The 26472-nt window shown below is 41.3% G+C and overlaps 2 protein-coding genes across 2 annotated transcripts in view; both read right to left on the bottom strand.

Annotated features, from left to right (window-relative positions):
- The window catches only part of LOC112432436 (protein NLRC3), a 3307575-nt gene that overhangs the window by 3240450 nt on the left and 40653 nt on the right, over positions 1-26472 (bottom strand). The gene's annotated exons all lie outside the window — the stretch shown is intronic.
- LOC112430406 (uncharacterized) lies at positions 3164-24773 on the bottom strand. The gene is made up of 6 exons (XM_076881198.1): positions 24663-24773; positions 24310-24535; positions 21577-23946; positions 21366-21455; positions 18435-18497; positions 3164-5882 (listed from the first exon to the last, which is right to left on the bottom strand). The coding sequence occupies exons 2-3, from the start codon at positions 24533-24535 to the stop codon at positions 23822-23824; spliced, it is 351 nt and encodes a 116-aa protein (XP_076737313.1). The 5' UTR covers positions 24663-24773; the 3' UTR covers positions 3164-5882; positions 18435-18497; positions 21366-21455; positions 21577-23821.

The raw sequence follows: 26472 nt of genomic DNA on the forward strand, positions 1-26472 counted from the left end.
GTGACCTCTGACCTCTGCAAACACAAACATCAATAACTGATCAGTTCTCTCTGACAGCCATATGATCAGCTGATCCCTCTGTGATATTGTGTCTGCCTCATAACGCTGACAGGTCAGCCAATCATCAGCCAGTTTTTCTGTCTCTGAATGAACTCAGTTTGTTCTCAGCTCTTCTCTCTGATTCTGCTGCACTGACTTCACTTAAACTTACAGAGTTCAGATCTTAGCAAGAAAACAAGTCAATAAAAAGCAAACTCAGATCAAACAGTTTGAACCAATCACAGATCAATGATTCTGTCATGGTTATGTTGAAATGACTAATAAAGTTAGTAGTGTTCTTACATTATTGCTGCAGGTCCATGACTGTAAGGTGGAGGTGTTTGTGTAACCCCGTCACTCCTCACAGACACACAGCTGGATGCTGCTCCGTCCTCTTCCTCCATCTTCTTGATGTCAGGGTGGAGTTAGTCTGAGAGGTAAACACACACACTCAGAGGTGCTGTTGTCCTGGAAGCATCACACTGACGGCTTTCTAATGTTGGAGCTTTGGCCCTAAAGTCCAAACCAGTTATTTTAGAGGCTCAAAGTCTTTAAAAAACACCAAAACCATCACATTATTTAATAAGTACATGATCAGGTGGATGAAGGAACTCAGTGTGTTTGGGATCATCATCATGGTGAGGAGCCCACATGTTACGGCTCCTTTGGAGAGAAGCTGAGGATCACTGCAGGAAGTGAGCTCATGAAACCAAACTGCTGTTTGTGAGCAGCATGACTCTGTTATTGGACCTGCTCTGTGTTCTACATATGATCAATACTTCAAATATCTGTAAACATGTCATCTTATATTTGTTGCACTTGGTCACATCTGTGTTTAAAAGTAGATTTTTAATGTCACTGAGAGTTCTTTTCTACCTTTATTGATTTATTTTGGAATAAATTAAATATAAAGGTGCCAAAAACTGCCTGCAGCTTCAGCTCTGTGACAGGAAACTACTGTCAGGCTCAAAATGACTTCAGATTATTCATCACAGAGTGTTTATAGATCACAGGACACGTTACAGTTGTACTGTTTTAGTTTAAAAGAATGACGTGATAAGATCTTACTGTGAATCTGCGCGCTCATTGGCTAATACCCTGAGACTGACAGGTGGTTATCCAATCAGCGTGCGGCCTCACACAGACATAAAACTCTTAAAGTTTGTTTCTGAAGGGATTTTCAGATCAGACCTGATGTTTCTGCCTACAGCCTGTTTACCGATATAATCAATATTAGATATCAGAGCAACAGAAACCTCGGTGATCAGGACGCCGGCACTGAGAACAGGAAGTGGCTCAAACGTCGCACTTTCATAAAGGCTGTATCCCAATTCAGGGTCTGTAGCCTTAAAGGCTGCATTTTAAGGCCGATTACGTCACAGTGGCGCACCGAAGGCTTTCCCAATTCAAAGGCTGCTCGAAATGCGTCCTTCACAAAGATGTCTAAAATATGTTCTCCTTCATTTCTGTCAAACAAAGCTGTGTGAAACGTTTCCAGCTGTTAGTATCATGGTTGCTAGGCAACCGGGGCAGCGCGACGGAGGCTAGACCGCCCATTTCACAAGCCTCGTACTTCCGGCCTTAGCGGTCCTTGAGTACGTGGCCCTTGAGGATCGTTGAGGCTGCAGAACCTGAATTGTACAGAGCCCCTCTGATGACATGGCCCAAAAATAAATAAATTGTGGCCACAAAATACTATTTCGTGCCCTCGAAATACTATTTTCGAGGGCACGAAATAGGTATAACGTGCGCATGAAATGCTAATTTGTGGGCATGAAATGGGTATAACGTGGCAATGAATTACTCATTTGTGGCAACATCATATTGATACAATTCCTGGACAGCTGCGTAGAGACACAAGCATGAGAGTAGGCTAAACCTATACACCGTGGACAGAGACGGTATGAGTGAGTTTTATTTTAGGCTGGGAATGAGCTACAATGCATTTTGAAAAGCCTGCAATGCAAGGAACCATTATTACGGAGAGACATTTAAACAGGATACTGAGAGCCCAGTTGCTTTACAGGGCCTGGACGCCGGGATAGATTTTATTGTAAGTAAGTAAGTAAGTAAAATTTATTTATATAGCGCTTTTCACAGATAAAAATCACAAAGTGCTTTACAACACAGAAAATGGGAATATAAAACAATATAACAGTAAATAAAACAATGTAAGACAATAAAACTATAAAAACAGCATAAGAAGAAATTAATCAAATGCTTTTCTAAATAAAAATGTCTTCAGCTGTTTCTTAAAACAATCAATGGAGTCCGTGCAGCGAAGAGACAGTGGGAGAGAATTCCACAACCGTGGTGCCACAGTCTGAAAGGCCCGATCACCACGAGTTTTAAAACGAGTGCGTGGTACCACCAACAGTCTCTGATCTAATGACCTTAAAGCCCGAGAAGATGTATGTGATTTCAGCAGGTCAGATAAATATTGAGGAGCCTGACCATGCAGGGCCCTAAAGGTTAGAACTAAAATTTTAAACTGAAACCTAAAATTTACAGGCAACCAGTGAAGGGAGGCCAAGACTGGAGTGATATGCGATCTTCTCTTGGTGCCTGTTAAGAGACGTGCTGCAGCATTCTGCACAGTCTGAAGACGATTTAAGGCTGATTTGTTAAAACAAGTAAAAAGGCCATTACAATAGTCTAAACGAGAAGAAATAAAAGCATGAATAATCATCTCAAGTTCAAGCTTTGATACCATTAGTCTGAGTTTAGAAATATTCCGTAAATGATAAAAACAGTTTCGGACTAGCTGCTTAGAATGCTGCTCGAGCGACATCGAGCTGTCAAATAAGACACCGAGATTTCTAAGGCTTGATTTTACGTAAGGGTCTAAGAAGCTGATATGTTGTCTAATTTCTGGGACCATATGGTCTGGAGCAATAATTAGAGTTTCTGTTTTATCAGAGTTTAGTTGGAGAAAATTGTCATATAACCATTTGTTGATTTCTGTCAGACAATTACTTAAATTAGACAATTTATAAAACTCAGACATACTCAGACATTGTCAACCAACTGCAAGGGCCTGGGAAGGATCACGGTTATTGGTCAAGTGTTTCGTGCCCACAAATTAGCATTTCGTGCGCACGAAGTAGTATTTTGTGGCCACAATTGATTTCTTTTTTGGACCATGTCATCAGAGGGGCTCCGAAGAATTGGGATACAGCCTCTGAGATAGAAAGTGTGCGACCGTGAACTCGACTCTCTTTATGACACATACACACACAGACACACACACAGACACTTGTTTTCAGATTTTAGTGAGGACACCAAAAAGCCTCAAAAATATCCTCAAACTCGTGAGGACGGCCATTTTGTGGGACTCTATTAGCCCACATAGTAGCATACCAACTCTTTGTCCTCACAAACATGTCTAAACAGGTACACACACACACACAGACACACACACAAACAGGTTTGTCAGGTTCCTCGGCTCGTTCTCTGCGTTCAGTCCATTGAAGGTGATTATTGAGCCAATCACAGCTACAGAGCTCACTGTGACTCTTCTTCTCTCTACAGTCACACAAACAAACACACTCAGAGACTCTGACAGCAAAACTACAACAATGTGGTGTTAACACTCACCCTGCCTCAGCTCCACCGTCCTCCTGCTGCTCTGACGGAGGCTCAGCTGTTTCTCTTCCTGTTCCCACCTGCTCGGGTGGCTCCTCCCCTCTGCAGTTACAGGAAATCAGGTGTGTGTGTCTCTTGTTGAGACTGGTTCTTCCTGCTCTCTATCATCACATTGGGTGTTTCCAAATTCAGGGAGAGGATGCTTCGAATGCCACATTTGTAGGAAATTGTATCACATGGACGCGACGAAGGCTGTTCAAATTTGAAGTCTTCCAAATGCGTCCTTCATTTCCCTGAATTTGAAGGATGGGTCAGGTGTGTCCTTTGTGGCCCAACATATCCCAGGATTCATTGCGGGCCATACAGGAGATATTTTTCTGATAATGATAGTGATCGAAGTGGGAGTTAATGCAGGAGACGAACACTTTCAAATGTAAGTATATGAAAATCTGGTGGTGCAAAAGTTTTTATAGCGGGTGTGTTGTTAGGCTCTGGGCATCTGCATAGACATGTTCTTTTTTTGAGAATGTGAGGACAAACTTGAAAGAGAGACACTGTGAGAGTGGACACATCCACACTGCTGCTGCATCTGTGCTCACCACGATGGCCTCCTTCAGAGAGATGGAGGACTCACTCTGTCTTCTGGCTGATGTAAGTGTTCAGCTTTGAACAGCTGTCGTTCCAGCTGCTTTTAACTTTGTAGTTTCACATTTGTACAGACTTTATATTTTTTATAGACGTGTCATAAACCAGTCCTTAAATCATTTTCATTATCACAGATACAGTCTACACTCTGCATCATGAGCTGGTCAATATCGCAAAAGTTGTAATTCGTTTCATGTTTCATGTAAACTGCTCTGAGGTCACAGTGACACCAGCAGATGTAGTTACAGCCTCTCTGTCCCCACCATCCCGGCCCACGTAGACCGCAAAGGCCGGGTCCTCCGAAGGATGCAGCCGACGAATTGGAACACAGCTCATGTCTGACAGCAGTTTGAAGAGGAAATGGATTCTGTTCTGTTCTTCACTCATCACCTACCTGACAGCTGACACCTCACACCTGTTTCTCAGCTGCAGGTCAGACAGAAGGACACACAGAGGATGGAGGGAAGGAGGATGGATCTGCTAGTCTGAAAGTTGGTATGTCAGTTTCTGGTCAAGTTTTTGTTCAACAGGAAACATAAACAGAAGCAGGATTCATACCAGCCTCCACTTGAACAGCAGCCTGCTTAAACTGTCTGCGTGTCTCTAGCTGATCTCTGTCTCCTGCTGATGTCACAACGTCTCCGTTTTATTTGAACACTGGAGGTGAAGATGGCAGATTGTTGGCTAAAATGGATGTCTGTGGCATCCTGCATTTAATGTTCAGCATCTTTGTGAAAAACCCTTTAAAAGTTGTTTAACATGTCCAAAAATCCAAAACTGTTACAGATTACAAAGATGTTGTTTCTATGAGCTCAGGCTGTACTTGCTAGTTCACATTTCGGTAGTAATGTTGATGATGAGGATCATTATTTGTCATTGCTTTACTTTTTATTCCACTGTTTCAAGGACATGCACTTAGTAGGGACAGCGGACCGGACAGGTCTTCAGTCTGTCTCGCTCTAAGACAGCTGGGTTAGGCTCCAGCGCCCCCGCGACCCTGAAAAGGATCAGCAGAAGTGGATGGATGGAGGGTCAGTTTGTCAACATTAGAAAAACAAACATACTACCTGCCTTAAATGTGAAATGGACGGGCTTTATGTTTGCTCGTTGTTTGCTAAAGAGACTTTTCTGCAGCATTTCTCTCCCGACTTCTTTGTAGCACCTTTCACTGTCACACATTTGATCTTTACAGCAGGGCTGTGCCATATCATATACCATACTATAGAATTTTGACATAGTAGCTATATAATGTTACTCCTACTTTATAGATCTCCATCACCCGATCCTCCGAAAACCTCTTGGAGTTGGCAGCACTCGACTGAGCCATTTTGTGCAGAAGAAGATTAAAATGATGCTTTAAACTCCAGATGTTATCTGAGCTCAGATCCTAAAGCCAGACCTCTGCATCTTCATTCTTGTGGAAAAGCAGAGCAGATGTTGTTTTCAGGAGGATGCTGCTATAATGGCTTTAGTTCCTTGCAGGTAATTATGACGACAGCGGAAGCAGCAGGAACAACAAACAGCCCAAACTAACAGACAAACTATTAATGAAAGTCCAACCCAATCTCCTCCATCCCCGTATCCTCCACTATTTGCATCTTCATCTGTGAAACCTGCAGAGCAGAAACAGTGTGTGGACAAAGTTAGCCGGTATGCAGACATGTTTGCTTTTGTTACAGGAGTTTGAAACACATCTGCAGCTCATTCAGAGGCTTTGGGGCCGTACACACTTCATTTTAAATCAGTACAGCCGATCTCACAGCTGCTGGATGTTTCTTTGAATCATAAGAACATTAAGACAAACAAGATGATCATGAAAATCATATTAATGATTGATTTGGCCTACGTTTGATGCTGAACTGCAGTAGCTCCTGACATTGTGCTTTTATTTCGTCTGGATTAGTTTGCAGCACTGCTGCACAGTTTACATTAAAGTGCACTTTTGCAGAGCAGACGACCCCCTGCACGACTGATGGGGTGAACCAAGGCCCTGCATCAGACAAAGAAGCATTATTTCAACTGTGAGTCATGCAAAGCAGCTCTAGTAGAGTCCTGTAAATGAACAGACTGGATCCCTGTAACGTACCACCTCAGTGACCAGTGGAAACATTCAAATGTTCAGGTAGTCATCCTAACTGACTTGGGGTTTCTGCCAGTGTGTTACAAGTGAAGCAGCTTGCCTGGTCTACACACTGGGACTCGTTTCTTTAAATCACCATTAATACAGTTTCAGCTGCTGACACATTCACTAGTGGGTAGTAATTAAAGCATGCTGCACCACTCATGAGTGCTATCATTCAGCACTCTCATTCATTTGTCTTAAAGCTGGTAATTAAACTCCCTGATGCCTCACTCTGTCTCACTCTTTTCTGTGTGTGAGAGAAAGAAGATGCAGCTGTGTTTCTAACAGCTGCTCTGGAGGAAGCCCTGCAACTCTAGAATCTCACCTGAGTCTGTGACTGTGAGCTTGATGGAGTGCCTGAACTCCTTGATGACTCTCTCACCACAGATGCTGTGGTTGGTTGGTTCACTCACTATGTATTAACAGACCTCTCTGCATTGAATCATATCTGTTATTAATCTCTGTCTCGCTTCCACAGCATGTCTTCATCCTGTCTTCCTTCTCTCACCCCAACCGGTCAGCAGATGGCCCCGCCCCTCCCTGAGCCTGGTTCTGCTGGAGGTTTACGTTGAAACCAAGCACACCATTGTTTTTCTTGTGACATTACCAATAAGTTTGATGTGTCACATGGCCCTCTTCCTATTGAAAAAACAAAAGTTGTATCCAAGATGGCCGACTTCTAAATGGCCACCATGGTCACCACCCATCTTGAGGAGTTTGCCCCTCACATATACTAATGTGCCACAAACAGGACTTAATATCACCAACCATTCCCATGTTATTACGGTGTATCCATATAAATGGCCCACCCTGTACTTACATTATAACCAATCCACTCCTTTATCCTCACTTAAAATATTTTTACTGAACTATTGTAATATTTGCTGGCATTGCTGCTGTCCTCTTGGCCAACTTACTCTTTCAAAAGACATGTTTAATGTTAATGAGATTTTTTTTAAACTAAATAAATAAAGGTTATATAAAAGTCGCTGCCAAAAACTGATCGCGGCTTCTACCTTGTTACACGAATGTTGTTTGTGGCTCAAGACGACTTTATGTCATCCATGAGGGAAGCATTTGACATATGTTTCACATATTATAGCCCAACAAGTTACTTATAGCAGTTTAAATACGAGCAATCACTTTTTGGCAAATACCAGAAATCAGTTTTTGGCAGACAATCACTTTTTGGCACAACACCGGTGTCTAGCAGGTTTTATATTTTAGAAAGTTTAAAGCTCAGCTTAATAGAAGTAGTGTGGTCGTGAGTTTTGCATAAACAAATTTGTGCAAACCTCAATGAAGTGAAGCAACATTATAAAGAAGAGTGAGCCTAAATGACTCCCCAATGATGTGAGAGACTGATAGTCATACAGAAAACAATGACTTTGAGCTGTTGCTGCTAAACGTGCTTCTACAAGCAACTGAATCTTGGAGTGTACTTTGGTTTGTCTGCTCATAAATTGGTGGTTCATGATGATAAATGAACTTCTGAACTGGTTTAACATCAGTGCAGTGGCTGGTCCATTCCTTGATGTATATGTCAACGTTCAAAATGAGCCATTTAAATCAGCTGTGTTGGATCAAGGACACATCTAAACCCTGCAGGACAGCGGCCCCGAGGCCTGGAGTTCCCACCCTCAGTGCAGTGGAAATAGTCTCGTGCCAGTCTTGGTGCTGCCTTTGAGTCTATATTGCCGAACACTGTGCGCACACATTTTTTTCCTTCCTAAACAAACACACATTTGTAAAGGAAAATTTAAATTGAACTCACAGTTGGCGGTTAATCGTTATATAGTTTAGATGTACACCGAGAGACGCATTTAGTGGGACTTTTACACCGCCACAGATTTTCTTCTTCTTTTTGTTACATTATTGACATATACTAGATATTTTAACCTAAGCAGCAACAATCATGTCTCTGGTACAGGCACTTTCCACCATGCAGGTTAAGCTAAAATGTGACTTGAAACAAATTCTGGGTTTCCGTTCCATAAAGGTTCATTTCATCTGGTAAGTTAGCCCCTGAGGTAACAGTCTATGTGAACATAACATACTCACTGACTCACACTCAACTTGATTGATAGTGATTTCCTGAATTAGGCAAAGCGCACAGAGGAAATTCATTTGCATATGTTTGTTTTCACAATCACTGAAATCCAAGTTAGGCATGTTTCCCTTTGTTGTTGTTGTTCTTGACACGAGTGCTTCAGTTATTTTCTCATCAGTATGTTAGGACAGAAAGGATTCTGTTGTGGATTTATGATCATCTCACGTGTGTCCATCTTTCAAACTCTTAGATTGTGTAGACATTAATGCAGCTGTCAGACTGTAGGCCAGTTTCTTTGCACTGTAAGCATTGATTGGATGCTACTGTAGCAATCAGTGCTTACACAAAACGTCCCTGCGTAAACCCTCAGACACACAACAAACAGATCAATAGTATCTGAAATTCAGAGTACGGATCTTTTTACACATTTCTCACAGAAAATCACCTAAATCGCTTTCGTGTGAGATGCACATCATGTTTGCCTCATAAAGACTTGCCCTGTATGTATTCATTTCTTTTGACTTTCACGTGGAATTGTCACCTAATATAACAGGTCCATCAGTAAATGGTGTCTATCTTCAGTTTCTGTCTCCTAGACTTTGTCCCTGTCAGGTTACAGCTGAATAGATAGTCATATCATGCAGAGACTGCATCGTACTATAATGCTCGTATGATCGCGTTTGTCATAAGTGGACTGGTCTTGTTGAAACGTTGCATAAACCTTGCCCAGTAAACTGTGAGTGCTAACATTTCTATGGCATATGCAAATACTTTAGACAAATCCCACAGTTGTCTATATTTGTATATTTGACAGTTTAATGAAGCATTTAGAAATCAAAGGTCAGATTAAAATGCTGGATCACAATAGAATGTGATATCACACAATGCAATATTTTTAATATCACACACAGCATGAAAGTTTGCTAGTGTATATTATAAAAATATTACAGTATGTTGGTATAACTTTATCCCCTCCTAGTTTTTAAGATACAAATTTTGGCCCACACTGATTTGTGATCATATTCCTCTGTCCACTAAATGAAGATGGAGGCTCTGCTCTTTATTTCTGTGTTTCTCTGGAGAATCCTGGTAACATGATGGCTTTCTGTCTCTAAACACACACGAGCTTAACTCCGAATGAACATGATCAGAGTTCATTGAACCAACTCTGATCAGTCTTTTCTAAGGGTTTCAAGCCTTTCTTGTTCGAGCCTCTCTTTGTTGTTGCTACAGTTATGTGTAATTATTAATAGTATTGCAGATGTTAGCCTCTGCCTGCAGTGTTGATGTGGGTAAAGGCTTTAACCATGGATTAGCGGCAGGTCCCAGCTTGTAAATTGTGGAGCATTAATGCCCACTCCAGCTCCTATAACCAAATATAAACAGTTGGGATGAGAGTTAGCTCAAGCCACTACAACAGCCAGCAAGAATGATCTGTTCATGCTAGCATTAACAGTGCCTATACACATAGCGACACACGGGGGAGGGGCCTAACTAATAACCAAGGTGACTACAGGCTTGGAGGTGCTAAAAGTCAGATATACCAGGAGCAGTTTGGGCTTTAGAACAAATTTTGTGTAATTATAACAATATGTAATTTAGGACCTGGTTACATATGATGCTGCTGATTTTTTAAATCTAATTTTTACGTTGCATTAATTTCTTTTTGTCAGACAGGGAATCAAACAAGTTCTGTTTTCTCGAATGAATCCCACTGTTATTTGTTTGTCCTACCAACAGGGATGTTTACATGGTATTCATGACTGCTGCACCTGATGACTTTCACAGCTTGAGGACTGCAAACATTTCCCAACAAGACATGAGTGGTGGGGTGATCGTTGGTATTCCTGATCAGGTGAGGATCTGTTCCCATCAAACCACCAAAACCAGTTGTTCAGGATGTTTACAGGATGAAGAATCCCCAGTTATTCTTTGTGGTTGGAATGTGCCTACATATGGCTGTGTGGGATTCTGGCTTACTTTAGGGTCAGAGCAGTTGGTATGTGGAGCAAATACTGACACAGTCAGAGTGGGCAAACCAGCAATAGGCTTGTTGTCATACCTGGAAGTCTGAAAGCTCCCGATGCTGGATGGTCTTTCTAGTTTTTAATGACAGGTGGTCTAACAAAGCTTCCATGAGGTGCTATAATGGAGACTGTCCTTTTCAAGGAGTTTCTCATGTCTTATCCTACTTTTTTCTTTTTTTTAATTACCGGAGTGAGAATTTGAAATCCTCTATATTGACATGATTACATTTCTTCTATTAAATGAGAAGTACATTTTGAACACAGTACAGTGAACACAATATCCAAGAAGCTAAATCTGGTGAAATGGTTTCTTTAGCTGTCAGCTTGAAAGGCTGATTGGGGTATTTTTGTCACCTTGCATGCGGGTGGCATGGACACCCGACTTTTGTGTGCATTTATCAAAAAGCTTGGATGATTTTGAAGATCAGTGGCATTCAACTCATGATCAGCGTTCAAGTTTTCTTAAAATCTTGTAACATGATAACTAGAAAGAAGACAGCTAGGATTTTCAAACTGATCCATAGATGGATCTACTATGAAGCTGAGGGACAGCACTGCTTAAAAGATCCTTTTTAAATGACTCCAGCTGTCTGATTTAATGAGACCACGTGTGCTCAAGTTTCCTGCTCTGACTCGGCCTCAGAATGTCTAGAGGCAGAAATCAAGCACACTCAAAGGAAATAAGCGTATCAGTGGGCATGTGCTCAGCACGCAGAGTGGGAGTGACTAAAGGTGCCACTGCAGAGCATCGCAGTTGTTTCGTGTGATTAAGTTGTGTGTTTATGAACCTGTGAGTGTTAGTCCTTTTGGCAGGATGACTCGCATGAAGCTGTTATAATTGTTTGTGCATGTTAAAGTTATGCCTCAGTTCTTTGATACCATGTTGGTAGGATTATTTGGCACTAAGTTAATAGCAGTGGCTGTAATCTCCCGCAGTCATTACATCCAGCGGTATTACAAATAAAGGACTTTTCTATTGTTTAGTTTAACTGTGGCTAGCTTGCCATGTCCGTGCCTTATGATTGGCAATTTGTATGACGTGCTATTTAGGCAATATATGAGCTATAGTGACCCCTTGTGGATATTGTGAGATATTGCTGTGTTGAGTACATTATGTTTTCAATTGTTTTTCTAGTTATTTGTGACTCTACTAATGATAAAATTGCCTGTTTCTGTTTCCAGAAAACCATTGCTCATAGTCCCACATACTATACAATGATAAGTTCAAGTATGGCTGTACCTAATTTGGATTAAGCCTGGCAAGCACTTTGATGTAAACATTTCTTCTGTGGAACTTAAAGACAGTTAACCCAACTCCTGGACTGCTGCAGTCTTCCTGACAGAAAGCTTAGGCCAGGCTTGTATGCCCAGTATATATATTCTATAACGTGTGTAACTACTTCGTTTAGTTGTTTTTGTTTGGATTTAGTTTTGTTTTGTTTCTTTTCAGTGTATTTCAGTGTCAGTAATTTGTGTAGTGCTCACTCACATTTTCAACTGGAAAAGACCTGCAATAGAAACGTATTTAGGAGCAAACAAGTGAATGAAAAGTTTGACATCATTAAGGCCAAACAGCACCTAGTTTTCAACAAAAACACATAACATATGAGCAGCAGTGACGATGCAGCTGACACACATGAACCCATTTAAACTGGTCCCAGTGTTTTTAGCCTAACTTGAGTCTTGAACCATTGGGGCAAATGAGAAATTCCAGCAGTTCTTGAAAGCAGCAACTCTGTGCTTTTTTGTGATGTTAGGGACATTATGGTAACTCGAGGCAGAACACCATCCAAATCTTGGTAAATAACACATGAAAGAACAAAAGAAACAAACATGGTAAAAAGAAGCCAAACGTGTGATAACATTGTTCCATCACGCTCACTCACTATTCTCTCAACCTTTGCCTTCACGGGGCTGCTGCAACAATGTACCTGGGATTACCGTAATGATGCAAATATTAATGAAAAGTGCAGAGTTGCTGCTCTCAGGAATCATTGGACTTCTTTTAATTGAGGAAATGGATCAGGAGTTACGGTAGTTACAGATGTTTAATACAACCCTAGAAAAGAGCTTTCTGTAGTGCTGTGCGATACGGAAAGATGTTTTATGTATCCGATACAAGTAAATACAGGGCTGATATGATCTATACTTTTTAATGTGGATGATGCATCATCAAAATGCCAAATTGTTTACATTTTCATGACCTTTACGTTGTTTTTTAGGGGGCTTCATCCTAATGATTAGTAATGAGTTAAAACCGAGGACAGAAATAATAAAAGGATTTAGTTTGTAGCCCATAGTTTAAAAGCAGTAATCACACATTATCCCTTTCTTTAACAGCAACACAAAAGGATCATTATATTCCATTAAATCTGAGCCATATTATATTCAGAATATTTATTTTAATTTCAGTAAATGTTTTTATTTAAATGACATGTTTCAGTGAGATAAATGTGTTATTTCAAGGTCGTTGCATCATTTTTACTTTTCGAGTTGGCTAAAATAAGAATTAGCCAGTTGCACTTTAAAGTAATATAACCAACATATCGCCACAGTTATCTACCTGGATATTCTTCAGAGCATGCTTTCTTGCATGTGACAACAAGAGACCTCTCGGTTGTCTGGTGGAGCATTTAGCGCCTCGCTACATGTTTCCAAATCGGCATTTCTTCTCAGTGAAAGCTGTCCTAGAGAAGTAAAGCAAGTTTGTAAGTTTCTCTCTCAATGTTTGTAACGCATTCCCACGTTAAGCTTAACAACCGATATATGGAGCGACTGCCGCGCCTCCTCTCCCCCTCCCTCTCCTGCTGCTACTTCAATCATGAAACTAATCAATGATCAGCTGATCGCAAGTTCCGTCTCTCTTGTTTGTTTCCCACTTTGCGCCAGAAAGAGGAAACCAGCAGATAAACCACAGCAGCACGTTTAAGCTTGATAAGCTGTTGTTAGAATTTATTTAATATTACTTTAATGCCTAATGCTATAAGTAGCTGACAGCTGGTAACTGTGCAGGGGCGGGTCTAGCACGGTTTTGCCAGGGGGCCAGCTGGGGCATTAACAGGGAAAAGGGGGGCACAAAGAAATACTTTTCTTTCTTATTCTCGTTTAAAATGTCTCGCTTTTAATAAATAATTATCTGAATCTTACAACCAAAGTTTTTATCTAACGTAAAATGTATAGAAATCTAATATTGTATATAGTAACTATTAAGTCTAATATATACCCTAGTAAGTTATAGTACTTTTTCCTTTGGGAAGATACCATCTGTGCAGTCTGCAGTTCTGTTGAAGAAAGATGTTGAATCTATTTAATTGTTGTTGAAAAATAATTGATTTCTGTGCATTTTTTTTAAATACATGCATTAAATTAAAGTCGATTATGTCGATTAAGCATCACGAGGCAGAGGGTGGGCGATGGTTCCCTTTAGTTTTTTTTTTGCTGGGAGTTTGCAACCCTATTAGTTAGGTTGTTTAATATTTCTGCTAAGTACTCTTTAAAATACCAGAATAGGGAGGATGGTGCAGGTTTAAGTTTATTAGATTGATCAGTGTTGCTGAACTATGAAATATTTTGGGTGCAGTGTGTTTTTTGCATACAGGTATAACTAAATAACTTTAATGTTTTATTTTTTAAAACTTGAGTATGAACTTATACAAAATAAAGAAAGATATTAAAAAAACTGTTTTATTGATTCTAAAAATACGCTGTATCGGATTCATATCGATACTGGACACAAAAAAGTGGTATCGTGCGTTCTCTAGTCCATACAGGAGAGAACCAGAAACTAAAGAAACTAAATTGCGTGTTTACCTTTATGTTGACATCAGTATCTGTTTTTTTTATTATTATTATTTCAGCATTTCAGCATCTCAAAATATTTTTTAGATAAAAGCAGTCAAAATATTTTTTTTAACAGATGAATCATTAAAGGATGGCAATTTCTAAAATGGTAACCAAAAGACCCGTGTGTTTTCTCTTTGGAATAATAATAATTATTGCTCATTAATAAGAAAACTATTTCTAATCCAATTCAATTTTCGAACAATCAATAAAATACTTTATGACTAAAATGATGAATAACTGCAGCCCTAGAATAAACACATTTTAGAGAAACTTGTGATTTTTGAGATGATGCAGTTTTAATTTGATAGTTTTTCCCCTTTGGTAACTTTGCTGTCCTCGCCCTGAGTTCCTTAGTTTCACCAGCTAGACAGCGAGATAACGATGCTCCAATAACCAGACTTATTTTCCTTTCTGTGCTGATTTATTGAAGAATGGCCTCTGACCATTGCCTTCTCTTTGACCATCGTAAAACTGAAAGTACAAAATACTGTATTAGCTAACTAACATTGTAAACTAGCTTGTTACACTCTTACTTCAAGCTAACAGTAGATTACAGCTCAGTATTCAATACCATCGTTCCCTCGAAGCTGGACAGGAAACTGCAGGATCTAGGACTGAGCAGCTCCCTCTGCAGCTGGATCCTTAACTTCCTGTCTGATAGACGCCAAGTAGTCAGACTGGGCAGCATCACCTCATCCCCCATCACACTGAACACTGGTGCACCACAGGGGTGTGTACTGAGCCCTCTCCTGTACTCACTCTACACCTATGACTGCACAGCCACTAACAGCTCCAACATCATTGTGAAGTTTGCGGACGACACTACAGTGGTGGGTCTTATCACCAACAGTGATGAGACGGCTTACAGGGAGGAGGTCAGCGCCCTGACCCACTGGTGTCAAGACAACCATCTCACCCTCAACGTCGCAAAGACAAAGGAGTTGATAGTGGACTTCCGGAGGTGCAGAGAAGTACACACCCCCATCACCATCAACGGCGCTGCTGTGGAGAGTGAGCAGCTTCCGCTTCCTTGGGGTACATCTGGCTGAGGATCTTACGTGGTCAGTACACATAAACAAAACAGTGAAGAAGGCGCAGCAGCGCCTCTTCTTTCTCAGGAGACTGAAAAGATTCGGCATGAGCCCCCGCATCCTCAGGACCTTCTATCACTGTGCCATTGAGAGCATCCTCACTGGATGCATCACCACCTGGTACGGCAACAGCACCGCTTACAACCGCAAAGCTCTCCAGCGAGTAGTGCGGTGCTCTGAACGGATAATTGGAGGTGAGCTTCCCTCCCTCCAAGACATCTACAGGAAGCGCTGCCTGAGGAAAGCGGGGAGGATCATCAAGGACTCCAGTCCCCCCAGCCATCAACTGTTCAGACTGCTTCCATCAGGAAGGAGGTTCTGCAGCATCCGGTCCCCAACCAGCAGACTGAGAGACAGCTTCTTCCACCAGGCCATCAGACTGCTGAACACTTCATAGACACCTCAGCTTCACTACTGGAACTTCAACATTATGCACTCCACACTGTATATAAATGCCACTTGTTTTGCACATGTCCAACTACCAACCTCTGTATATTTTATTTTATTGTTTACTCTATTTAATTTGTAAAATATGTACACACACACACGCGCGCATAGAAAAACATATTTAGTATACACATCCAGTAATGCATGTACTATTATATATTGTACATATATTTATTAGTCTCAGATTTAGCCGTTCTTATATTTTGCTTGTTTTACGTTATTGTATTTTTGCACACCTCTGTTGCTTGTGAAGCTCGCACACAAGAATTTCACTCACATGTACTGTACCAGTGTACCTGCACATGTGATGTGACAATCAAAGTGATTTGATAACAAGATAAAACTTTCAAATGTACAAATTATCGTACCATTTTTACACAAAACAAAAGTTAATAATTATTTTATTGTCACTCATACTTACAGACATATCTTGTCCAAGGCAACAACATTTTAAGGTCCATATCAGCTTAGAACGATAACTTTCCGCCATCTTTGATTTTTTCACCTTCTCATTGTTCCTTTCCCAAAGTAGTCAAACCCATATTACAAAGCAGCCACTAGAGGGAGCTCTAGGGCCGTTTGCAACCATAATATCCAGTTTACCTTATAAAAGGCAGAACAGTAACTATAGTGTTTGCAATAAATGGAGACATTTAAAAACAGAAAGCTATCATCTACTGTGATTCAAGTGTATAAACTAAACCACATAAAATGGCTTAAACTGAATATGGTCACGTTTTATTTTTTGTGTGGCCATTACTGCATTTTAATGGTGTTATAGATGCTGTCGAGGCTAAGCCTACATTTAAAGCCACTGAGCTGTTTGTTGGCAGGTTAATGCAATGTCACTGGTATGAATAAACGTATTAAACTTAGTTCAATAACTGAAACCATACTTATCTTGTCCTTTAGATTCTTTATTCCAACACAATTTAACATAACAGCGCAGCGGTCACAATCTGTTTGCTCCTTCCCAACAACAACACACCTGCTGCTCATGACCTATCTACCTTAAATAGACACACCATATGTAACACAAAAGGTGACCCCTAGTGGCATACATGAGGTACCCACACAAAAATGGCTCCTACAGATACTGAGCACAAATATGAGTACAGAGAATTTCCAGCAAGCTTTTAATACTGTCACAAAAAGGTCTAGAGGGATTTATCAGCATCATCCTGTCAAACTGGTTTTATGGTGGTTTTGATGAGAACAGATTATAGCTTGATCAAGAAGACCAACCGTCGAAGTCCTGTTGGGAAACCTTTGCACTTTTTCAAGGTGTGAGTATCATCAAGTGTAGCAGTGATGTCCTCATTGGTCGTTGACACAGTTGACAACTTGTTTGAGGGATGAAATTGTGGCGTTTTGGTCAGAAAGTTTATACTTGTAAATCAGACTGCAGAAATATTTCTGGAAATGTAGTGGTTTGTTTGTTTGTGGTTTGTTTGTTTGTGGTTTGTTTGTTTGTGTTTTGTTTTTATTTCAAATATCTTATAACAAGATGAAACTTACTGCAACAGTTGTACATGCTGAAACTGGTTGCTGGCAGCTGATGTGAAGAAATGTCTGGACACATCAAAAGTTTTCTTTTTCATTTTTTCCCTCCCTTGGATAACATACACATGGCAAATAAAAACATGTAACTAGGGTGACGTGAAGTGTGTATCATCAGATTTAACTCAAATATAATGAGGCTGTCCATCTGTGAAGTAATTGTTCCTTCAAAAACCACTGTGACAACAGATTTTATTTCATTCATTTGATGGTTTTCTATTCTGTATACTGGAACTTTTTAATAGCCCCCCTGTCCACACATCCTTGACATGAGACTTTCTGCAGAGTTGCACATGATGAATGCACACAAAACTTAAAGTGTTGCTGTCATATTTTTTTGGATGTGGTTTGTTGTCATAATCAAGAACGTGTCTTATTTTTTTATTTGTTTTGTTGCTGATCGGCCATTGGACTGCTGAGCCTGCAGTGAACAGCCAGCCACTGACTCTTGATGCTAGAGCAAGGACAACTGAGCTCTCTCTCTCTCTCTCTCTCTTTTAAATAAATAATACGTTCGAGCTGTTTATGTTTTTGACTTGTTATGGACTATGACTGGCAATGGGAGGGCTGGCGGACTCATATTATGGAGGTGGAGGGTAGACACATTTTGTGTGCAAGAGACCACATACTACAGTGGTGATTGACACAGACTTCAATGGACATTTAGGTGAAGGGAACAGAGGTTATGAGGTGTTGGGTAGGTGTGGTGTTTAGGAGAGAAATCTAGAAAGACAGATGTGGGGCAGATTTTCCAAGTGGAAATGGCCGTGGTGCACACATACTTCAAGAACAGGGAGGAACTTGTAGAAATATATGAAAGTGGAGGAAGCTGCACACAGGGCAACTAAATATTATGCAGAAGGTGAAATCAAAAAGACAGGAGACAAGGAGGTGTCAGGGAGAATGCAGCTATGCAGCATCAAATGGTAGTTTGAAGGATGAGTTTGGACATCAAGAAGAGGAAGTGAGTGAAGGCAGAGACATGCAGGAGTATAAACAGGCTCTGGGTAGTAGGGAAGACTTACCAGATGGCTGGGATAGTACAGCTTTATTGAGATAAACTGCCAAGAAGGGGTTTGACGTCTTCTCTGCACAGAAGAAAGGGAAAAAAGAAAAGTGATTTTGAAAGTATTTGAAGGAAGAGATTTACAAAGAAAAAGAAGTGTAGTTAGTGAAATGAAGAAAACAGACCAAGAAACTGGGAGGCTAGGCATGTAGCAGAAAGAGGTGACAAAGGAAAAGGCTCAGTGCCACGTATGTGAAGCTGGACCCCAAGGAAATGAGGGAATGACACTTGCTAGGCAGAGAGTGAGTTTGAATGGATGTTCAAACCCAAAAGAAAAAGATATATTCACATAACATAGATTGAAAGAAGCTGCAGGTGGCACAGCAGCTTTAATGTCTTCCAGACAGGAAGTTTTGGAAAGAAATATCATCATTTCCCAGATTTTACTATCTTAGTGTTCTGTAACAAAATCACTGTTGTGCGCATGGTGTTAGAGATGATGATGATTACAAACAAACTTAATGTGCTAGTCGTGCTTTTCTTGAGGGATTTGTCCTTCCACCAGTTTTCATGTCATTGGAATCATTTGTATTCACTGATTCTGGCACTTATTTCATCAAACCAAACTCCAAGTAAATACTTTCGGCTTTTTGGTTTTGTCAAACGAACTAATGTAAAGAATGCCTGGCTGTGCACTACACCACGCAGTGGGAATTTGTCTTCTCCAGTTAAATTCAGGATTAACTTGCTTTATAACACAGACCTCAAAAGTAACCGTTATAACCCCAAACACAAGAAAATGTGATCTACAGCACAGTGAGAACTGGCAACGCTTATCTGGAGGGGTCAGAGTGAATGAACTGGACACCTGTAGAAGCAGGATTTGATTTCCACTGATTTCCTTTCCGATCCGATACCAAGTAAAATTCAGGGTGGTATCGACGATACTGATCTGATACCGATACTCTGTACAAAAACTTATTTTTTTTCATCATCACGAGTCGAGATACGTTTTAAAGTAGTCCAAGAAACAAATGCATATTTTCCCGAACCACTGTTCCTTGACTAAGGTGGATAACGTGATGAGGTCAAGGAAGGGTGTGACGGAGATTTGATTGAAAAACTTTGTCGTCCGTTAAAGTTTCACGTTGGCTTTTTCATCTTGAAAGCCCTCTCTGCTAGTGTCCAACCCGTGTGAACAATCACAGATGTGAGAAATGTAAACAAACCGTCGGCAGAACGCTGATCAGGTTATTTTAAGCGCAAGAAAACAAAAACGTTGCGCTCACCGTCGGCGTCACGGACGAGGCCTGGGGGTCCGGGCCCGTCCACAAAGGTCATTGTAACACAAATCATACGATTGCTAATGAAAATGCTATAAAGCTACATCGCAGATAAGTCTCTGGAGTAACAATCAAGGCCATGTTAGTTATTTGATGAATAGTATCTGTGCCACTCATGGCGCATGACTGAGGAGGACGTTGACCTCTGCAAGTCAGGAAAGTCTGCTACTCATTGTATAAATATGAGATTTTTTTCAAAAACCAGCCATCATCTCGGGAGGCTGACTCCAAAGTACCATCTCACTTCAAACTTGCAAAACAAGTCGAGTCGATGCGAGCGCACTGCTTGTTTCTAGTTAGTCTTTAAGGATGACAGCATTAGTCTGCTCCTTTGTATGAAATAAAGTGAGTCGAGTCCATGTGGTCTGGCACCCACCCACATTTCTCTGCTAGTGATCCATGAGGACTCCACCTTGTTGCCAGTTCTCTTGTGTGGAAGCTTCAGGAAATGACAGCTTCACTCTGACGTGTGTGAGCTGTGTGAGGTCTGTGGTTAGAAGTTTACAGTGTTTGCTCTTTGTGTCGTCTGTAATATGCTCTATGGCTTTAAAAAAATGGCCACATGTTTCTGTAGCTGAATTTGTCCATCTCTGACCTTCTGAGACTGTATTTTCAAATAGGGACGTTCTGACTTTTCTTCACCTTGTACTTCATTCTGCAAATGTTTTATACTCTATTAGAGTTATTACATTATTCTGTTATGCTATAAAATCAACCCCCATATAAGATCGTACTTAAGAAATACATTTAAAAAACTTACTGTGCAAATAACCCAAGTTATCTAGAAGAAATTAAAACTGCACCGCAAACCAAACTCAGGTGTTCGACCTGTTGAGCTCGGGAAACTAACTGGTGTTTCATTTTAGTGAGTGCTTTGTTAGATTCCTTCATTTGAACCAAATGAAGTTGATTAAAGTTGATGCATTGATGTGTTTGAAGTGTTTTGTTAGTTGCGATGGATCTCGTGCTGTCTTTTTTCCTCATTATTAAAAGAGGATTTCTTTGAATTTCAAACATCCATTTCCTGTTTATCTGGTCCCGGGTCACAGGTGCAGCAGTCTAAGCAGAGAATCCCAGACCTCCCTAAACAACCACTTCCTCCAGCATATCCAGGACAATACTGAGGCATTCCCAGGCCTGCTGAGAGATATAACCTCTCTAGTGTGTCCTGGGTCTGCCCTGGAGACTCCTCCTCATGGGACATGCCCCAAACACCTCACCCAGGATATTTTTAATGAAAACATCACAAATAAGTCGTCAGGTCTGATGGTCACATTTGTGAGATTCAACCACCATAAAGCAGAGATCACACAGGACACACTGTGTAACCCTCAGCTCAGGTGTGTTCAGGACATTTGCTTGGAAGAAGCCGTCTGTGGATAAATCCTGCTCTCCACCTCAGCTGTCAGGTTTATCCAGAGAACGGCCGTCCTGACTTCCAGCAGCCCCACAGTCCTCGTTTCTAATAAACTGGCATCACTGAAATTAACTGTCTGCCTCGCTGTTCAATAATCTGCTCTTTGCCAATTTCCCAGCAGAAGCTTCCACTCATATCAGCATTTTTCTGTGATTCTCACATGAACTAAACATAAAAAGCTGAAGCCAACCTCAGAGTTCCCCGTAGTGAGGAAGAGTTTCCTCTGAGCCACAGCTGAGTTTGATGCGTCCACAAAGGAAGACTGACGGGAGGACAGACTCTGGGAGAAAGGCAGATATTAAAAGATATGAATACAAAGTACGCTGCAACAAACAGGACAGCAGATTATGAAGAGCGGTTAGACCTTCATGTGTCAGTCATTGAAATGTGATCAAAGTTACCTGTTTGACATCCTGATAGAAGAAAATCAGCTTCTTGGATCCGTTTGCAGCAAAGAATTCATGGATCAGACTGAACTGGAAGAATCAGACATTAATGACTCAAAGGTTCAACTCTGAGGAAGGATCACGTCTCTGAACTTACTCTGTCATCAGAGACGATGGCGTCTTCCACCGCCGCCTCCTCCAGGCTGCCGGCGTCGGCCAGCCTGCTCATCAGGTATTTATGTCGGGCATCCAGAGCTGCCCGCCGTTCCTCCTTCACGGCTCTCGCCTGTTTGGCTACTTCTCTCCTCGCCTCATTGGACAGCAGCATCGTCCTTTTACCAGACACCTGGAGAAACATCAGCTCAGTCTACAGACGCAGAGACCAGTGAGAGCTTGGCCCAAACATCTGCAGGTTTCTGAGGACCACGTTTGACCCTGACTGGAGGCATCGATTCTGAGAGTGACTGCCTAAACTGAGCTACTGTCCCCCCTCCACTGAGACGTTGTCCTGTGATGTGTCATGGGGGGAAGTGTTCCTCACGGTTGGACTCGTGAGAAGTTCAGTCAGTTTATTCAAACTTTAAAAAGACGCATTTTCAGTCTCTGGATTTCAGCAGAAACTAATGTGAACACAGCACTTTTTGATTGAGTATAAAAGGATGAAAGAGTCAGTGATTAGTAACATTGTTGCTGACTGATGCTGTTGTAGAGCTGTCTTTGGATCCTCACCTTCCTGGAAGCCTTCCCTGGATTGCTCATATATCATTAACTTGTTTGTGTTCAGTAGAATCAGGTGTTGTGGATGCAGGTCGTAGCTGTGTGAGGCCTGTACAGTCAGCGCTGTGTGAGCGCTGTGTAACGTTAGCTTAGACTTCTTTCTGTTGTTATCATCCTTCAGGTTAATGTTGTTTTCATTATGCATCACAGGAAGTGTGGGTGGCTGTTAGCCTCACAGCTCATGGAGAGTTGCTGCTGCTCTGCCTCCTTTTTGATGTTTCTGCTCTTTGTGGCTTTGTGTTACTTTGTGTCGTGTCTGAAACAAAGTGAGTCCATGTTACTAACTGTAGTCGGCTCTCTGTCTCGTGCACAGCTGACTGTTGTCTGAATGAAAGTGTTTTTGTACTTTGTGTAATCTGTTGGGTCTTTGAGCCCTTTTTAAACAGCATATGAGCCATATGTATGTGTGTATATGAAAGGTTGTTTGTAATACATCAAATTGTTGCTTATTCTAGAGCTGCTGCTGTGCCTGATTGGTCTACTCGCTCGAAACTGAAGGTTGACTTGATTCTTTTGGTTTTTTACATTTTGTCAATAAACCAACTTCTTTATGATTTGAACGGCGTCTCTGACGTGTCACAGGCCTGTCAGCTTTCTTGGTGATTGGTATAGATTTGAGCTTCATGCTCTGGCTGTTGTTGGGTTTTCCTCTTTCATATTAAAGCTTTTGTCCTACATTTGGCTCTAAAGTCTAATTCTAATCCCAGCACTGTGTCTGGGTGTGTGATGCTTGTTTTCCTGCTCTTTCTCATGAAACAGTCACAACGTTCTCAGTCCAACTTTCACTCTTTGCTGCGTTTGCTGCAGCTGCAGTGAACATGGTGCCGTTTGCCTTTAAGAAAGTTGTGCACAAAGGCTTTTTCTCTAGCAGACAGCTGTGTGGCTAAAAGTCAGATCATTTTTTACCACCTCAGTCACACTGGACTGAAACAAGAGTGAAACTAGGAAGAATCAGAGTTTGTCCAGTGACTGCACTGATTTTCTTCATATTCACAAACTGATTCTAAGTAGTTGCATCAGCTAATCACCCGGACACTGAGCGTCCAACACGCTCCCTGAAGGGAAACGATTACATCCTCCAAACAATCACAATCTGTCTCTGAATGACTGGAATTATTCTCTGATTTGTCAATAACTGGAGTTTATCAATGCAGACACGTTGCCAACATGATGAAGTCAGTCTGAGTCGCATCTCTTTGGCTAACTTAACTCAAGTGGTTGCCGACTATTCTGGTTCTATTCCCATATAACAGCAGGGTTGCTGAGCACCTCTGTCACTCTGCACTTATGTTCCCAGTTCTCTTTTGTGGAGGAATTTTCCAGGAATTCCTGGGACCAGCTTTCCATGAGAGACCCGATCAGGAGCGACTGTCCTGGACACTCCCAGCATCACAGGGACTCACAAACCCGTCTACCACAGTGAGAAGACTGATGGTCACAGGCCCACATGTAGCTTTAGATCACACGTGTGCACTTCCTGTGGTCACTGCTGTAACTCTAGACTCACCGAGGGGCCAGTGGTTGGTGAGGCAGCAGCAGCTGAAGTCATGTGACTAATGGCTCTCAGCTTCTGTCCTCCTATTCGCCGGTGTCCTTCACCTGTCACACCTGGTCAAGAAAGAGTGAGAATGTTCAGAGCTTTAATGGAAAAGAATATTATTACATATAAAAGGCCTCTAACAAGTATTGTAGTGTTAATCAGGATGAAGTCCATCATGAACACTTCAGAGTGCTTCAGACAGTCGGTGTTTCATCCACAGAGCCTCCAGTCTGCATATCAAAGCATCCTGAGGAATGACAGTGAACCCGAGTTCCCCTCATTACATTCATGTGTGTGACTGTGAGGAAAAGGTGATTGTATGAACGTGTGTGAGCGAGTGAATGAGGCTTGTATCAGAGTGGAGATAATGTCAGCGGCACAAGCTGGACGCTGCAGGTGTCACATGTGAATCTGTGCATCAGTGTCTGCACCTTTGTGGAGGTGAAGCTCAGGAGGTTTGGATTTGTTCAAAGCTCTGTCTGCTCCATCTTTCTTTCCCTCAGGCCTCTCCAGATCAGGAAGGAGGTCCTGTTCTCCTTCTCCCTCCTGGATTTCTGGATCCAGGGAAGGATCAAAGTCTCTCAGCCCAGCATCAGAGCTTCTGGCTGGGGGAGGACTGGAAGTTTCAGCTGGAGGCTGAGAGCCTGGATCTGCCATCTGAGTCACAATTCAAATATTCTCAGTAATCTCAAAAAGCAACAGAAAGGTGCCATTTTCATGAGCAGTGGGTTATCCAGCAGTTTGATTCATGTCAGCAGCATTTAGTTTGTAACTGCTGACTCACCTCTGGCTGTGTCCTGCTCTCAGGGTCACAGTGGACACTGTACCTTTGACCGAAGCTGCAAAGACAGTCAGCAGGGGTCTGGATGCATTCAGCACCACGTCCTTGTTGGGCAGACACCTTCAGTGACAGGACAGACAGTCCAAAGTAAGGAGACGTGGGACACAGTGAAGACACAGAAACAGAAACCAGAACTATAATCACAAAACAAACTCAGAAACATAAAGAGTGAATCAGCTGATTCAGTGTTTGTGACAAAAACATGGATCCTGGTTAATAACTTTTATTTGTTTGTTTCTGTATTATTTTGTGTATCGTTCTTATGAGCTGTTGTTTTGTCAGTGAAATATTATTTCATTGTTTTAAGCTTTTTGTTGACTTTGAAGTGCTTAAGTTGATATTTTTGAACATTTAATTTGTTCGATTATTGTCGAGTCGATAAAACTGTCAAACGCACAGCTGCTTCCAGCATGGCCGGAGGAGAGGTGGCCGAGCAGACGCACAACACACACAGCTCACAGGTTTGCATTTCTAGATATTGCAGATGTTGCAGAAATTGAGAGTAAAGAACTCGGAGATCCAGCGCTGTCTCCTGCCCCTTATTTATACACCACAACACAACGACAGGCGTAACTCACACAAACGGGTAACATGAGGCTCAGATGCTTTGGACGTGTTCACATATACTGGACACAGAATGATGAAGATGGAGCTGCAGGAAGGAGGAAAAGAGGAAAAACACAGAAAAGATTCACAGATGTGGTGAAAAAGGACACGACAGCTTCTGTTTGTTAGTTTGGTTTTTCTTTATTTGGTAAAGATTCAGAAATAAAGAGAAGATCACATGTTTGAATATTATATTAACGTTCTGTAATTACAACAAGTTGTAAAATCTTTCCAGAGTGAGACAGAGACTGTGCAGAGACTGTAGAAGGACAGAGCAGCAGCAGAGCAGTCCAGATACACTGATGATCCTCTGTCAGATCCAGAGGGACACACAGGGCTGATGCTGGACTCTACATTGTGTCTGACAGTGGAGCTGTTCTCAGAGCAGTTCACTCTGCAGCACTGACAGTCATCTGCACTTCATTCCTCTGTCAGTCACTGCTGGATGAAGCTCTCCTCTCCACCTCCCAGTAACATGGCCCAGTCAGAGCGTCTCTACTAGAGATGGCACGATACCACTTTTTTATGTCCGATACCGATACCGATATTATAAATTTGGATATCTGCCGATACCGATATGAATCCAATATAGTGTTTTTTAATCAACAAAACTGTTTTTTAAATATCTTGCTGCATTTTGTATAAGTTCATACTCAAGTTTAAAACAACAACTACACTAAAGCTATTCTGTTATACCTGTATACATAAAAAATATTTCATAGTTCAGCAATACTGATCAATCTAATAAACATAAACCTACACCATCCTCCCTATTCTGGTATTTTAAAGAGTACTTAGCGTAAATATTAAGCAACCTAACTAATAGGGTTCCAACTCCCAGCAACAACAAAAATAAATAAATAAAAAATAGGGAACCACCCCTCACGCGCCACCTCATGATGCTTAATCAACGTAATCAACCTTAATTTGATGCAGTGTGAAAAAAAATGCACAGAAATCAATTATTTTTCAAGAAATATTAAATAGATTCAACATCTTTCTTCAACAAAATTGCAGACTGCACAGATAGTACCTTCCCAAAGTAAAAAGTACTATAGCTTACTAGGGTATATATATTAGACTTAATAGTCACTATATACAGTAATTGACTTCTATTCATTTTACATCAAATTAAAACTTTGGGTGT

The sequence above is a fragment of the Maylandia zebra genome, unplaced genomic scaffold, assembly GCF_041146795.1.
Source record: "Maylandia zebra isolate NMK-2024a unplaced genomic scaffold, Mzebra_GT3a scaffold03, whole genome shotgun sequence".
In the NCBI taxonomy this organism is placed as follows: domain Eukaryota; kingdom Metazoa; phylum Chordata; class Actinopteri; order Cichliformes; family Cichlidae; genus Maylandia; species Maylandia zebra.